Below are 16,198 nucleotides of genomic sequence, written 5' to 3' on the forward strand. Positions count from 1 at the left end.
CAAATTTTTATTATATTAGCTTGTAAAAATACATATTAAAAATTCTATTTAGTTAAAGTTCAAATAACTGATCTGAGTTAATATTTTCTGTTCCTAAATATAATAATAGATGTAATTTAATTTTAAAAAAATAATACCCATATAATAATTTTATTCCAATAAACATTTAATACATTACATGGGTATATTTATAAAAATATTAAATACATGTGAGTAATAAAATTAAAATATAAAATAAAATTCTTAATATGATTGAAAATAAAAAACATTATAAAAATTATATTAATAATATATTTTTTTAATATTTAACGTGACTTACAGCATAAATAAATAAACAAAACTAAATAGAAAATCTAAGATAGCCAATTTTTAACATATCTTGCCTAAAATAATAACCCAATAAGAGAAAATATTCCCAACATAACAACTTAATGAATGAGTATACGATGGATATGTCGGGGACAGTATAGCCAATTCACGATCAATACGTTTGTAGCAGTATATATTTGTTAGAGACCAAAATAAATAAAGGGAGGGGTCCCTCTTCTCTTTCCAAACAAGAACCTTCGTTCTTATTTTTAATATATTGGGTTGTGTTGTAAATTTAAGATTATCGTTCTTTTCATTTTAACGTGTTCGGTTTTAATTTTATTTTTCTTATTTCTCTGTCTGATTGTGATATTCTTTGTCAATACCCTCATTCTCTCTTTCTTCTCATTTATTTTCGTGAAGAAATGGAACGATAAATCTAACAACGAGCACTCTTTCTATTTTTCTCTATTCATACTCATCTTCTGATTTTCCCAACAGATCGAGCCTTTTCCATTTCATCTGGTAGGTTCCTTCCACTTAACCTACTTTTTTTTTATGGTGTGATCAGTGGGTGATCTGGTGTTGCTTCAGAAATTTATAAAGTTTGAAATTTCCATGGTTTTGTTTCAATACTGCTTGATTTTTTATTATCTTTAATTCACCTTGGCGTTGTGTCAATTCAACCCAATATGGTGTTGTTAATGTTGTAAAAAAGTTATTATTCTTTTCACACGTGTTTATCCTTCGTCTTGTGTGAAAAGGTGCTGACTTTGTTATTGGGGTTTCGTCTCTTAATCTCGGGGCTGCTCAAATTTCCGGTACTCAATCAATTGGCAATGCTGCATTAGTGGGGACTGGTAATGCAAGATTATTTAGTTGATGAAAATGGTTGAGCGGTGGTGATGCTTATGATTTGGGTAGTGCATTCCTGTTTTACATGCTAACTCCTTAGGTTAGGGCATAGGAAGAAACTTGCTTGACCTTATCTCTAGTTCCACATTGGTTTTATTAATAGTGATTACTTTGGAGTGTTAAAAGATATTATTTCATAATGTTGTTGCACAATTGTAGAATTTGAGTTGGAAACACATATGCTGCCTGATGCATCGATACTTTTGTTGACATGCTAAAGCATTTATAGATTACACTATACGGATGAGTGCCCTGCCTTTAGGTTCTTTCTCCTTTCCTATTGTTGTTTTAACTTTCAACGGATACAGCTAGACGAGTCTCAAAAATGATAGAAGTCTTTTGTGTTCCCATATCCTGGATCTTAGTACAGCAAAAAGGTTCACATAAAACATTCAACTGTGACTGAGGTACATTACTGAGAAAATGAAACTTTGGAAAACGAATGATTATTGGTTTTAGATGCCTTTTGAGAGAATATATTTTGAAATAATTATTTTAAACTAGGTTACAAGTGGATGTGCATAATTGGATCAAAACCATTTACATCTTACAGTAGTTAGCTTCTAGCTATAGATTCAGTATGTTATTTTAAATGTTTTCACAGGTTTTGCTGGCATCATAAGGTGCAGGAGAGTCCAAGATGACTCCTTGATGTTTTGAATTATTGGTTGATTGCCAAAGATGAGTTAGAACCAATAGTTCATTATCCAATGGATTGTTCTGTTCTAATACTCTATCTAAGAGTTATCAATATTTATCAAATCTGATCCTGGCAAAAACATCACTCTTTGATGTTATGTATATGATAGATTCAGGAGAGTGTACAGTAGAAAGAAGTCAATGGGAACAGGCAGAAAACCCTCTAATTAACCAATTTGAGTGGTTATGCCAGCTGTAATTTTGTATTAGTTACTGTTATATATAGTCATATGATGAATTAGTTGGGTTGTTATGTTTCTTTTCAACAGTATTTGGGTAGGCTTTGGAGAAGGGGGTTCTCTCAAATAACCTCTGGTGGTAGTCATTTGAAATTCTTTTACCTAATTCTAAATCACTGTCAGTCTGATAATGTTTTGGGAATTAGGGTTCTCAATAAAATCAGAAGTTCCTTTCTGTATTATTGTACCATTTCTATCAGTATAGTTTCATTTTAGCAGTAGTACATTTGTTGGACTTGTTCGTTTTTAATTCCTAATGTGCAATTAATTGTTTTCTTGAACAGAATTGCCAATTTTAGTGCCTGGCTTGCTGCTCTATTGAGGAATTTATTTCATATATTTAACTGCATCAAGTTGGGAAACTCAGATTCCTTCAATGCAAGGGCAGAGAGGTACAATCGGTTCAATGTCTGAAACATTAGAATTTGATTGTGGATCTACATCAAGTAATTCTAACGCGGATCAGCAGATTTGCTGGAATAATGTGCAGAATCGGGCAGAAAATCAAATACCTGATTATATACTTTCTCCTGGTCATTTGAACTCATCTTATGTGAATTCTATAAATCAAGAATGGCAAAATTTTAGTGGATGGAGCTTAGGAGAGCCAAGTTCCAGTAATACGCCAAATGAGGTTGACAGTAATGAGCATAAAAGAGAACTTGGATGGTCATTGACTAGAACTGCTGGTACAGTAGATGGTCCAAGACTAGAAGAAAGGTGCCTTGAACCAACCAATGCTCTTTCACTAGACAATGCCAATGCAGGTCCTATGTATATGCGTAGCTCCAATTGTCATTTGATTTCCCGGAATATCAACTTAAATGCAGGTTTAGCGGAAAGTGGCAGTGATAATAGTCAACACCTGGAGGGCCCTAACTTACAAAAGTCTAGTGGGTCAGTAAATGAGAGTGTATCATCTATTGTTGGATCTGGTTCTTTTCCACTTCCTCCCGGAAATAATGGCTTCCTGGTAGCAGATAACGATGGTAGGCCAGGTTGTTCTCTCGAGACTCAACGCATGTCTTGTAAAAGAAAAGCTGTTGAAGGAAGTTCAAGCTACAGTCAGCATACAGATGGTAATGCTTGGCTCCCTATTCCTACTTGGGATAATGCCGGGAGCAGTTCCAGTAGATCTATTTCCTCAGAACAGGTAAATGCAAGACTTGGCCTGGGTACGGGGGATGAAGCATCTGAAAAGGCTTCTGATTCAAATGTTGCAGGAAGCTCGGAAAGCTTTAACAGGAATTTCCGGTTGAGGATAAATCCTTCTAACCAACAAAGTTCCATTCCTTCCACTGCTTTCTCAACTGGGAGCATGATTAGGCACTCTGTTGTTTCATCATCCTCTCAAGTGTCACAGAGGTTTCATCCTGTTGATAATTCTCTGAACTTGAGGTCAGCACCACCAATAGATAATATGATTCCTCAAAGCCAGCCACTAGTAATTCATGTTCCTGCTTTGCCAAGGAATAGACAATCATTTAGATGGAGTGGTAGTTCTAGGTCAAGAAACATCCATTCATCAAACTCAATTGTATGTGCGGACAGGAATCAGGAGGATGCAAACTCAAGAAGTATGTCCAGAAATATTTTAGAAAACCCAGGTTTTGTACCTGCAACTGATTTAAGAAATTTGGTTCAAACTCCAACTATTAGAGCTTCAAGTTCTAGTAGTGAAAATTTAAGTATTCCAGGAAATGTTGCTTCTTCATCACGGACTGCATCAAATCCAGCTACCAATCCCTCATCTGCCCCAACTTGGGTTTCTTGTCCTATATCTGAATATGTCCGTCGGTCCTTATTTTCTCCTGGTTCTGATGCTATTGGAAGTCCAAGCAATAATTATTCTTCCTTGCGCTCTGGTCTTTCTTCATCTGAATCAAGGATATTATCATCTGGGGTTGGGGCAAACCTGGGATCATCTTCACGGTTGGAGAGGCAAGGAGATGGTGATTTTGGAATACCCTATTCACTACGTACTTTGGCTGTTGCAAGTGAAGGAAGTAGTAGACTTGTATCTGAGGTCTGTTTTCAGTTGTCTTGTCTCATAATAGTTTTCAATGCTAGGAAAGATAGCTTTAGTGATTATATTAAGTGTTTGGAGTATTTTATTTTCTTTCATGAATAGTTGTTCTCTTGTAAATGACATTTTTTTCATGGTGCAGCTTCACAATGTTTTGGGCCTTATCCGTAGAGGTGGTGGGAGCATGCGAATTGAGGTTAGTTATTTAAAATTAATAGTGTGTATACTGACAAAGGATAGATACCAGTTGAGTAAAGTTTACACTACCTTTCTCTGTGTGTGATTTACTGGTATTGCCTTAGTGGCTTCAAAGCTGGTTCAATTCTTATACAGCTTTAAGGAAAATAATATAATTACTTGTTGTGTTGTTTAGAAGTAAGGGCTGAGTTGTTAAGTTGGCCACATGGCCCCAACAAGCCTACCGATGATGTTGATTTGTTTGTTATTCTGATTGGACATACCATTTGTTATGAACCAAATAATAGAAATGGTAAAGAAAAGAAAAATTTTGTTGAATTGAATTGAAATAACAAAAATAGGAGACATCTTTCCTTCAAGGGTCACAGGATTTCTCTATTTTCACAGAGCAAAGCTCAACCTGCAAATGATACAAGATAGACTGAAACCTTTCCTTACATTCTCCTATTTATTTAACTCCCTACTAACTAGTTATTGTAACTGTTCTAGCTCCTGTCACCCTCGGATTCCCAAAGGTATTCTGTCCCTATCTGTCAAACATAGGTAGCAAGCAATAATGATTCAGAATCTGATGCAGCAGTTGAAGTAATAAGCGGAAGGTTGCAAAATTTTGCACATTGTTATCGGTATAATGTCTTGCCTACCTATATCATAATGAATTGTAGGTTTCTTATAATATTATCGAAGATGAAAACAGGAATCAACCCAGGTAACAAGTGGTCAGGGGCTAAAAAGAAAGAAGCCGAAAATAAAATACACTTTGCTTTCATAAAAGTTGAGCTTGTCATTTCTTTATATTGTTTTGGCAAATACTAGTTAGTGCCCTTTAGGCCTTGGTTAAAAAATCAAAAGTGATTTTTTTAGTGGAAAATATAAAAATTCACTCTCCTCATGATTCTCAATACTGCTCCCTCCATGATTTCTAATAAAAACTGTGTTGATTCCTTAACCTATGTCCTATGGGAACTGATTAGTAGGACTTTATATAATTTATAATTTAGTAATGGAATCTGTATCAAACTTTCCTGCAGTTCTCAGTGTAATAAAGTTCCAAACTACTTCCCATTCAGCTCATATTTGACACTGCTTATAACTATTCTGAAACGTGCTCCAAACTGCAAATGCTTTATTATGCATGTGCATGTGTGTGTGTATGTGAAGGGCTGTGGCCCTTAACTAGCTAAAATTAAAATACTTCTAAAGAAAGACAAGCCAGATAAGTCTTCTAACAACAGTCTACCACATCTCGGAAAGAAAAGCTGCTTTTTTTAGGGTACAATGGAGGGGGCATCGCGTACAACAATTGGGCCTCTGATTTGTGTACAGTAGAAAGAAGAAAGGAAACAGGGAAATAATTGAGAAAACAAATTCTCTTTTCTGTCTTTTAGTATTTTCTTTCCTGAGCATGTATGCTTGTTTTGAGTTTTCTCTCTGTCAATCCTATAGTGCATTCTGTTCCTGTCAGGGTCTACCACATCCTGGAGGAGGAAATACCAATACATGAATTCTAATGCAGAACCATGAGAAAGATTTACAAGCTAATCAACTATCTGGTTTGTTCCCTACAACCATGGTCACTTAAACGCTCCCAACATTTAGTCAAGAAAACCTGTAATTTTGTTCACCGACACAGCACGAGAATGTGAAGAACTACATCCCTTACCTGTTCTTTTTCTAGACACTTTTGTAATAATGTTATGGTGGAACTGATGTAGGGTTACAGACCTTGGAGATCTATGACACATCCAAAATCCAAAGGAGACTGTCTTCTGGATGGTTAACTGGGGAAAACTGAAAAAAGATGTTATTAATTAAATCAGAACACTCCCTCTCCCCAAATACAGCAATTAATAGCTTGGAATTCCTCATCAAAAACAGTCCTAACCTGTTAGAATAGTTCTAATCCTATCCATCGAAAGTAACTTGAACAAGAAACTAAATGACAACTAAATAACACTGCTACAGCAGCATGAACAGCACTTGCATACAGAAGCATGAACAGTGCTTTTGCCACAGTATGGTAACCAAGCATGAGCTACAGTGGCATGAACAATATTAATCTACAAATTACCCGAAGCAAAATCACAAAACCCTTATATAACTGTAGTTAACTACCTTTGTCTTGCACCAAGAAGATTAGAGTTATCTTGGACCTCTGATATGTATACCTGTATCCTAAGTAAGAAATTAAAGTTTCTCAGAATTTTGAAGGATCTAATATATTACCAAACAAGCCCTTTCTCACTAGGTAGGGGCAGCTACTTATATTAAGTGATGCCATCATGTTCTGCCATGCATGAATCTTGTCTATGGATAAATCATTGACTTCTAAATCCTCATTGGTTTTGCTAATAGTTTTTCATGGTCTCCCACCACCTTTAGGGGGACAGGGTTGCAATCCCCAATTGGTTTTCTGTTTATTATTTGACTCCATACATATTTAATTATTTATACTAAGCTCTTAAATGTTGGTGTAACTGTAAGACCCGTGTTTTCCTTTTGTGACAGGATGTTATGATACTTGATCAATCATTTCTCTCTGGAATAGCTGATGTTCATGATCGACACAGGGATATGCGACTTGATGTTGATAACATGTCTTATGAGGTAAAATCTCATTTCTGCATCTGGATGCAAATACACAGGGATATATTTCAAGTTGGTGCTTCATTTTAGAGTTTCTTATGTAATTTTTTTGACTAATAGGAGTTACTGGCTTTGGAAGAGCGCATTGGAAATGTGAGTACTGGATTGAGTGAGGAAACCATATTGAAACTCTTGAAACATAAAAAGTATTCGGTTGAAACAGGATCTCAGCCTGATGCAGAACCCTGTTGTGTTTGTCAGGTAGGCCTGAGTTACTTCGCAATATCCCCTAAATGCTTGTGCACGAGTCTTACCTCTTGATTATGTGTTCTGCAGGAGGATTATGGTGATGGAGATGATATTGGAACACTTGATTGTGGCCATGATTACCATAGGGACTGTATCAAGCAGTGGCTAATGCGCAAGAATCTGTGTCCCATTTGTAAGACAACAGGCTTGGCAACATGAGGTCTGTGACTTGGTTCGCAGGCAAAAATGATGACCATGAAGAAAAATGGTACAATATACCCAGGAAATTCTGGTTCTTTGGTGCCTTGTCATACCTTGTTTCCTATCTGTAGCCTAGTATTTTTGTTATTATCATTTCGTTTATTTATCTAAAGCCAACAATCTGCCGGTTTAGGTGATGGAGCAATTTATAACTAAACTTGACAAAGCTTGGCTTACATTTATGAAAAAAATTTTCGTTGCCCATATTGCTGACAAGAATTATCATTGAAACATGAAGGTCGTATTAGATTTACGTATCTGGAGTGCTCTTAGGGGTTATTCTGTTCTCCGAAATTATTATTCCTTGGTTTTGCTGATGTTTATCAATATTAGAGGGTTTGGGGTTACCTTAGCTTGCTTAGGTTCTTGACATAATTCTCTCGTGACACTATGTTTGGTTCAAAAGAATGAAATTTCTTTTATATGCTTTAGATTCTGCCTGAATTAATTATGCATGTTTTATTTATATTTTGATTTTTTTCATGAGTTTTTCTATTTAATTTGTATTTATATTTTTCTTAAATTTAATAATGGATGCATGATTTTTTTTAATTAATAATTATAATTAAAACATTTATATTTAAGATTGCAATCTTTTTTTTGTTTTTTTCCAGATTAATTCGGATTTGATCTGGGTCAGTACCTGAATGTAGTGAGTGAATTTAGTACCGAAATTTTTTGCATATACAAGAATTGAAACTTAATATCTTATTTAAATGATATAGAGTTTTTTCGTACTTGGATTAATTTTTGTTGGTTATATAACGATTTATTTCATTCTAAAAAAAATTTCATATTCCAGTCTAATAAAGAAAATTTTAATTATGTATTTATCTTTTAAAAATATGAATTAATCAAATTATAAAAAAAAAACTTTCGCTTATATCTTTGTGACAACGTAAATTGAAGTCTTTTATAAGCATCCTTTAAATTTAAAAGAATATTAAAATAATAATAGAATCTCCTCCTCCTAAAACATTTTTTCTACCAAAAAAATAAAAAAAATTAACCAAGCATATAAAATTATACTAACTAACGCATTAAATCTTGCCGCTAACCACCGACTAGATAACCGCCTCTTGCAAACTCTCTTTTAAATACGGGAAAGCTTGCCACTAAGCATGCTGTGGATGCATGCTCACACTGAAACTTGCTGCAGAGCGTAGCCAAATTAATGCGTTGAGTTAGGTAATTTCATTCCAATCTTCGACAAAATGCCTACAGCTTATTCTTCTTTCATGATTTTGGTGACGCTTGCCGTTGAGGGTAACCAAGACAACGTGTGAGGCCAACACAAGCAAACAGCATGACATTTTGATGATGTGATTCGTTGATGCGAATTTTGAAGAAACTAAAATCAAGAATTTTACCAATATTTAAGAAAACAAAGCATTGAAATGCCAAGAGAAAGAATGGACCAAGATCCAAGAAATGCAGGTTTTCTTTATTATCATTTACTTCTTTTTAGTTTTGGACGACTGTTCTTTACTTCTTTTGATCCAAATGCAATAACATCAATTTTCCTTGCATTTATCTTCCTTCCTTTTGCACTGAATTTTTGGATAGAAAAAGAAATTCATTACGAATACTATAAATGAGTAAAATAAAATAAAGCACACGATAAATATAGGATATTAACTTTCTCTGACACATGAAACCAGAGACTAGTTGCGACTATTTTGTTTGGTTTGTTACATCTAGTGTTTCCGGTTGTTGTAGCAATTTGAACCCATAGGCTATAACATAATCTGCCCAAATCATCAAACCAACCCTCTCCGCATGTGCTACATACCCGTGGCTCTAAGTTTTGTTTGATTTATTTAAGCTGTTAATTAGGATAAAGAAATATGTATGAGGGTGGGTGCCAATTATCTGTGTTCAAATGGTTATGCATTGTTACTCGTTCATTGATTAATTGTTACTTCAGTGCTTGACTAGTGATCTGTTTTGCAAATATGAAGAGAAATGGTTTGAACAATTTAGCTCGCGTCCAATGCTTTTAGAAAAGGAGTAATAATAAGGAAGAACACGCAAACATAAAAGCATGGTGTAAGATCTCAAATACTGTACTCTCACTCACAAACAACAATTACTTCAGATATCTCTTCTCTTCTAATTTTCAAAATTTAAACAATTAATTATAGACTCTGCATACTTAAAAACATGTAATTGAAAGAAAGGAAAAAGAGAAGGAATGAAACAAAACATACATTCTTTCGGCTTACATGCAGTACAAGTACACACACATTAATAGTTTTATGTTGGATTTAAGTTGTATAATTTTTGTTTGATAAAAATTAAATTATGAGTGTAGATATTATGAATTTATATTAATGATATATAGCTAATACATCAAATATTAATATCATGTATTATATTATTTATGTAATTTTACAATATTTGTATTATTGATTTCATTTTTAATAGACAAATTATAATAATAGAGATAACCTTAATGTTTTGACATTCTTTTTGTTTGTTAATAAACAACATCGTTTGTGTATTTATTGCAAAGAGAAGTAGAAACTATCTGTAGCAATGGAAGGAAAGAGAAGACGTGAAATCTACAATCCCTTATATTGTATTCTTACCAGGCTATCAGAGTAAATGAACCTAGTTTGCTACGCGAAGCAACTCACTTTAAAGTGGTGGATGCAGCATCAAATTTAATTAAGGTAAAATGAAAATTCAATTTTAGTTCTCTAAACGATGGGACAATTTTCTCTATTTTTAATAGTTATGATTCAATGATCGATTCATCTCGTGTGTCTAACAGCATATAGCATAGTGTTCACTTATTTTTGACTAATTTTGTTAAAATTAAGATTTTATTCCTATATTTTGTGAGATAATTTTCAATTTAGTTGTGTATAATAAAAAATGTTTTTTGGGTTTTGGTTCTTGAAATAGTTTTGAATTCATGAATCAATCCTGTAAGATGTGCCATTCTATATTTCGATTAGTTGAAAATACATAGAAATTCTGCATCGGTGTATTGTGTATATCGATGGCTCTTCCCGGGCACCACTACCAACCCCAACAACCACAGTCGCAATCCAAATCTTTCAGGTAATCAAATTAAAATTTCTAATCTCCCAACAATTCCCTTCCCTTTGTCTAATTCTAATCCTCCTCTCTTTTCTTTTTCAGAGTTGATTTTGACGCTCAAATGTCGCAGCCCCTTTCCTATTTGCACCGTTCTCCCTGTAACGTTTCATTCTTAGGGTTTCTTTCTTCGCAATCTTGCACAAAAAATTTCACCTAATTGATTCATCTGTTACGTTGTCCTTGCAGTTCATGTCGTTGGACTTGCCCCCCCTGACGATTTGCAATGGAATTTGGGTTCGGAGCACGACAGAAAAAGATTCAAAGAACAAGAGAACAATTCTCAATTATCTTGCGTTGATATCATGCAACCTCGATCAGTCTCTACGGGCTTGGGTTTATCACTCGACAACACTCGCTTCGCTTCCACCGGAGACTCCGCATTTTTATCGCTCATCGGCGATGACATCAATTGCCAGTTGCTGCGTCACGACGCAGAGATAGATACATTCCTCAGACTCCAGGTTAGTTTTTTGAAGCATCTTCGTTCTTAACATGGTAATCAATATTCCTAATCTGCGCAAAATTGAACATGATAAGAAATCAACTGTATAATAAGTTTTTATTGAAGATTACAGTATTATCAATGCATTGAATTCTATTATTTTCAATAAAAACTTACTCTATATATGTTATTGTTATGTGCAATATTGTACAGATTAGATGGAACGTATGTTAATTAATGATAATGATTAATGGTTCCTATGGTAATAGAGTGAACGATTGCGAGAAACGGTTTTAGAGAATGTTCAGGCGACACAGCTTAGGAGCATTTCTGTCATTGAAGACAAAGTCCTTCAAAAACTTCACGAGAGAGAAGCGGAGGTAGAAAGCATCAATAGGAGGAATATAGAACTTGAAGAAAGGATGGAGCAGTTGACTGTTGAAGCAGATGTGTGGCAGCAAAGAGCCACATACAATGAGAATATGATTGCTGCTCTGAAGTTTAACCTTCAGCAAGTGCATGTCCAGAGCAGGGACAGTAAAGAAGGATGTGGTGACAGTGAGGTAGATGATGCCGTTTCTTGCTTCGATGGCTGTTCCATTGATTTCCATCCGCTCTCTGGAGAGAAATGCAATGAGAAGGAGATCATGACGTGTAAGGCCTGCAGAGTCAATGTGGTGAGCATGCTTTTATTACCATGTAAGCATCTCTGCCTCTGTAAAGATTGTGAAAGTAAGCTTAGTTTTTGTCCTCTTTGTCAATCCTCCAAATTTATTGGCATGGAGGTCTATATGTAACAGGACACCGTGCTTGTGAAATTTCTCATTTCACATTAAGGCTGTGTCCTTTTTTTACTGATTATTGTTTAGTTCAACCTCTAAAGCTTGTATCTTCATCTGGGCATACAAGAAACAAAAGCTCTTGCCTCCATGCCACTATGAAACTTGTTTTTCAGATGGTTTCTTGCATAATGAATATCAGTTCTTGTTCTCAAGAGCAGTATATTTTGATTCATTCAACTGGTTAGAACCAGATCGGTAACCAAATATGGATACCCTTGGGAAGAGTTGTTTCTGTAAGTTTTGAGATTACAGTATACACGAAGAGTTGTAACTGTTGTCTTGAATATTTCAACTTGCCTAGGTTTCACCTGCCTTGTAGGTTTCTTTGTAGTTTGTACAGGTAATCAGCGTTTTGTTTTTGGTGTGATCTTCACCATTCTTAGTTGTTTGATGTCAATCATTCAAATTTATTAGGATAGAGGTCTATATGTAATAGGATATCTTATGAGTGAAATCTAAATTTATTATGATAGAGATCACTATATAATAGTATATCTTACAAGTGAAATCTCAAAATTAATACTAAAATTATGTATCCTTTTGTTATTGATTATTTTGTTTAACCTCTAAAAGCTTGTATCTTCATGGCATGTTAAAAAAACAAAAGAAAGACAGCTTTTACCTCCATGCCAGCAAGAAACTCGTTTTTATGACGGTTTCTTGCATAAGGAATATTACTTCTTGGTCTTGAGAGCAGAAGTAGATTTTCATTCATTCAGCCATGTTGTAACCTGATCCGTAACCAAGTATTGATACCCTGGGAATAAGTTGTTTCTGTAAGTTTTGAGATGAAAGTGTGCATGAAGATTTGTAACTAACTATCATGAAGATTTCAACTTGCTTGTAGGTTTCTTTCTACAGGTCTGTTCTGTTTTGCTGATTTGAGCTGTGACAGGATCGATGGTAGAAACTTAAATGGCAAACGCGAACAATGCATGATTTACACCAAGTCTCACGAAAATTTCCTCACCCCTATTGCTACCATCCTTGTTTAGGCTTTTACATCCACTATTTTCTTCGATTTTCATTTTTCTTCACAAGGATTGGTATAAAGATGACACAACCGAATTCTAATTTGCTCAAAGAGGAACCTACTTTGCATCCCCTTTCTAAATTTTTGCCAAGTGGCTTTGCTGCTTAAGTTCATACAGCTCGCTTTAATGATTTGAAAACTCCCTTTCCATTTCTCGTTGTGGCATAGATTCTTAACACAGCCTCTAAAACCTGTGCAAATTTTGTCTAAAGCTAAAATATTTGGGAATCAGGTGTCAAGTTTTCTTTGGTCTAGAATGGTGTATATCTGGTATAACGAAGTCCAATATTTTGACTGGAGTCCAATATGAAATGCGGGCTTCAACATATTCGATGAAGTTGTTTCTTTTTTTTTCCTAAAATATCCATTAGTAAAGGTTTAAATAAGTTGGTTTTTCGATTTGTTACTTCCATGATGAATGATCCATCGTCGTACAACTTCCATTCACTTTCATTTTCTGAATTAATCCTAATTGTTTTTGGAAATTACATTGTTGGGCTAGACGTTCACCCACCCTTCTCCATAGCTCACAGTCACAGTTGGCTTCATCAAACTTGCGGATTCTCAAACTGTTCAATCTTCATTTTTAATTACTGTGAATTTCATGCTGTAACCACTAGTCTTCTACGGCGAAGATGCTCTCCAATGAAATATTAAAGGATGATTTGGGTAATCATTTTTAAGAGTGTGGTGTAAGTAGCAAAACACTAGGCGGAAAAAGTAATGAACAACATTCAGAGAGATAGGCCCAATTATTTGAAGAGCTCATACTGTGGTTAACTGCCTGCCACTAACCCTTTACCCGTGTTATCCACCTAATTGCAACCATTAATGCTGCTTGTTCAGCTAAGTGAAACACCCCAGGTGAGAGAACAAAGACAGACAAAAGGGGAAAGCGTGGGGAGTAGAGCTTTCAAAATGGATCAAAGTCCTAAGCTCTATCCTCCTAAACTCTACCTTATTAGCTCTCTATATAATTCTGCATTTTTTAAAACTCTATAGTTAATGGGTTTATATTAGCCCTAAATCCTAAAATGAAAAAAATAGTAGGTTAGGGTCAGGTTAGGACTGGGCTTTATTTTATAAAGTAAATAATAACTATTATCATTTTTTTATAATATTTATTAAATTATTTTATTTAAATAAATTAAAAATTATATTTAAAATATAAAAAATATTTTTAAAAATAAATTTTTTATTCAATATATTAAAATTTTATCATAAAAATAATATCAAATATAATTATATTATAAAATCAAATTTAATCCTTACGTTAGGACATTTTCCCTTGGATACGATGTCGTTTTTATTGAATGAAATTTTCCTTTCGTCATGATATTGACGAGGTTGAAGATCTCTTCGATAGCTATGTTTGCAGTTAGACAGTGGTCATTTCATTTTATAATTTTATGTTAATTTATTACTTATAATATATTATATTAATAATATATTTAAGAATTATTGATTTGAGTACAGTTCAATTTCAGTCAAATTACCATTTGAATAACTAAAACATTGAATTATAACATAAATTATCTCTTTGTTATCAAGGGAAAATTAAGAAAGAGAAAGAAAGAAACATGTCACCAAGCTTTTAGGCTATTATATTTATGTATGGTTTGCAATTTGCTAATAAGGTTTCAGAGTCGTTAAAAGCTTGTACGCAATTGAACCTCAGGTACATATCTATAGTTTATATAATTTTATAAATAAATATTTTAAAATTTATTTATAAAATTATATAAAAAATTATTATAATTATTTAATAATTATCAATAATACAGATAAAAATTATATAAAAATTAGTAAAATTATATAATAATTGTTATTTTTATTAATTTTATTTAATACAATAATTATTATAAATATTTAATATTATATAAACTTTATTTTTTCTTTTTTTAAGTAATTTTATTGGATTACAAATTTATTATAAAAAATATTATATAAAATAAATATTTTTACTAAATATTTTAATAATTATCGCAATTCATATCGAATTTTCTTAAATTTAATTTTTTAATAACATGTAAATTTTGTTGACCACAAAACCCTGATCCCGTGAGTTTTTTGATCCTATAGGCTTATAAATTAGTGAACTTTTTAGTTCACAAAACCTTTCGGCCCTAGCCTACATGGGTTACGACTAAGGCTGGGTTAAATAAGCTTTTTGACAGCTATAGTGGGGAGATAAAAGCCCAACCCCGAAAGAAAAAAAAAAAACAACTCTACAACTAGGCAACAAAAATTTTCATCATGCAATGAAATTTGTTAAGCCATGATTACTAGGTCCATAAGATTTGTAGCCGTTCCATTTTCTTGAATATAGACATCGAATTTATTATAATTTTGGAATAAAACAACACCGATAAGTACGCACCTTTCAACGACTATATATGTGAGTAAGTTTAAGCAAAAAAGATTACTTTTTAAATCATGGTTCGATCTTAAAACATTTACATTGAAGCGTTTAAAATAGCCTACAATTTCCTTTTATTCAGGTAAGGGGCTACATATACCATCCAACTACGTACTCTAATCCTTAATTATATCAGTTATCTTTCCCTCATACGAATTATAACAATGGCCGCTTAAAGTGTTGAGAGAGAATGCGACATAGAGAGAGATCCATTATTTAAAAAACAACTTTAAAGAACTCATTTGCTAACGTGTTCGCTGATATCCATTTTTTATAACATGACAGCAAGAGACAAATCACCTTTTTATGGCTGATGTTTAATACTTAATAGTGAGGATTATCTCAAACTTTTTCTCGCTATTCAAATACTTGGAAAGCAAGTTTTTTTTTTCCCCTAAATTTGGTGTCATAGAGTTGGCAACATAAAGGCAAGGGAGGAAGAGGAAGAAAGGACGAAGGAAGAGACTGCTTTTCTTTGAAGGAGGTGGAGAAGATTGGTTAACTTTTTTCTAATCATGCCATAGAAAGTGATGACAAAGAGGAAAGTGAATATGCTTCGCCCATGATTATAACTATCTATCTCGCAATCTATTATTGTTATTATAATTATTCCCACCACCCCCTCCACTTCCACCACCTCCCACCGCAAATTCCAGCTGATCTTAGTCCTGTCATACTCATGCCCTTCGCCTTTTTCCCTCTCTCTCTCACTTCCTTGTCTTTTTTCTTGTACTTAAAAGTAAAGGAGCCATCCTCATTTAAAATTAAGTGTATATATAACCGTATATATATGTACTAATAAGCATGTAGATACCAAAAAGATTGTCGTAAATTTCAGATATATGAAGAAGAGTGAGAGTGTTCACTTCAGT

General features: G+C 33.8%; 2 protein-coding genes across 4 annotated transcripts; both read left to right on the plus strand.

The window, feature by feature from the left end:
* The first annotated feature begins 529 nt into the window (after positions 1-529).
* Positions 530-8,468, plus strand: LOC113864447 (probable E3 ubiquitin-protein ligase RHG1A). Of its 2 annotated transcripts, XM_027498162.1 has the most exons (6): positions 530-834; positions 2,447-4,188; positions 4,331-4,384; positions 6,895-6,993; positions 7,093-7,233; positions 7,309-8,468. In XM_027498162.1, exons 2-6 carry the CDS (start codon positions 2,539-2,541, stop codon positions 7,438-7,440), a joined length of 2,076 nt encoding a protein of 691 aa, XP_027353963.1. In that variant the 5' UTR covers positions 530-834; positions 2,447-2,538; the 3' UTR covers positions 7,441-8,468. The 2 variants fall into 2 exon arrangements, with proteins under 2 accessions (XP_027353963.1, XP_027353964.1); XM_027498163.1 differs by lacking the exon at positions 4,331-4,384 and having other exon boundaries at positions 743-834; positions 7,309-7,639.
* Positions 8,469-9,991: 1,523 nt separating this feature from the next.
* LOC113865364 (probable BOI-related E3 ubiquitin-protein ligase 3) lies at positions 9,992-12,397 on the plus strand. 2 transcript variants are annotated; one of them, XM_027499854.1, is made up of 5 exons: positions 9,992-10,157; positions 10,446-10,551; positions 10,633-10,688; positions 10,777-11,051; positions 11,302-11,964. In XM_027499854.1, the coding sequence occupies exons 2-5, from the start codon at positions 10,490-10,492 to the stop codon at positions 11,827-11,829; spliced, it is 921 nt and encodes a 306-aa protein (XP_027355655.1). In that variant the 5' UTR covers positions 9,992-10,157; positions 10,446-10,489; the 3' UTR covers positions 11,830-11,964. The 2 variants fall into 2 exon arrangements, with proteins under 2 accessions (XP_027355655.1, XP_027355653.1); XM_027499852.1 differs by having other exon boundaries at positions 9,992-10,551; positions 11,302-12,397.
* Positions 12,398-16,198: the final 3,801 nt, after the last annotated feature.

Source organism: Abrus precatorius, unplaced genomic scaffold (assembly GCF_003935025.1).
Source record: "Abrus precatorius isolate BTA unplaced genomic scaffold, Abrus_2018 Scaffold4, whole genome shotgun sequence".
NCBI classification, from domain to species: Eukaryota; Viridiplantae; Streptophyta; class Magnoliopsida; order Fabales; family Fabaceae; genus Abrus; species Abrus precatorius.

Excerpts from the sequence above, each read along its gene's own strand:
- LOC113865364 (XM_027499852.1), top strand. The coding sequence starts at position 10,490 with ATGGCTCTTCCCGGGCACCACTACCAACCCCAACAACCACAGTCGCAA. Across the intron at positions 10,552-10,632 it reads TCGCAATCCAAATCTTTCAG|AGTTGATTTTGACGCTCAAA; the intron begins GTAATCAAATTA and ends TTTCTTTTTCAG. Across the intron at positions 10,689-10,776 it reads CTATTTGCACCGTTCTCCCT|TTCATGTCGTTGGACTTGCC; the intron begins GTAACGTTTCAT and ends TTGTCCTTGCAG.
- LOC113864447 (XM_027498162.1), top strand. The coding sequence starts at position 2,539 with ATGCAAGGGCAGAGAGGTACAATCGGTTCAATGTCTGAAACATTAGAA. Across the intron at positions 4,189-4,330 it reads GTAGTAGACTTGTATCTGAG|CTTCACAATGTTTTGGGCCT; the intron begins GTCTGTTTTCAG and ends TTCATGGTGCAG. Across the intron at positions 4,385-6,894 it reads GTGGGAGCATGCGAATTGAG|GATGTTATGATACTTGATCA; the intron begins GTTAGTTATTTA and ends CTTTTGTGACAG.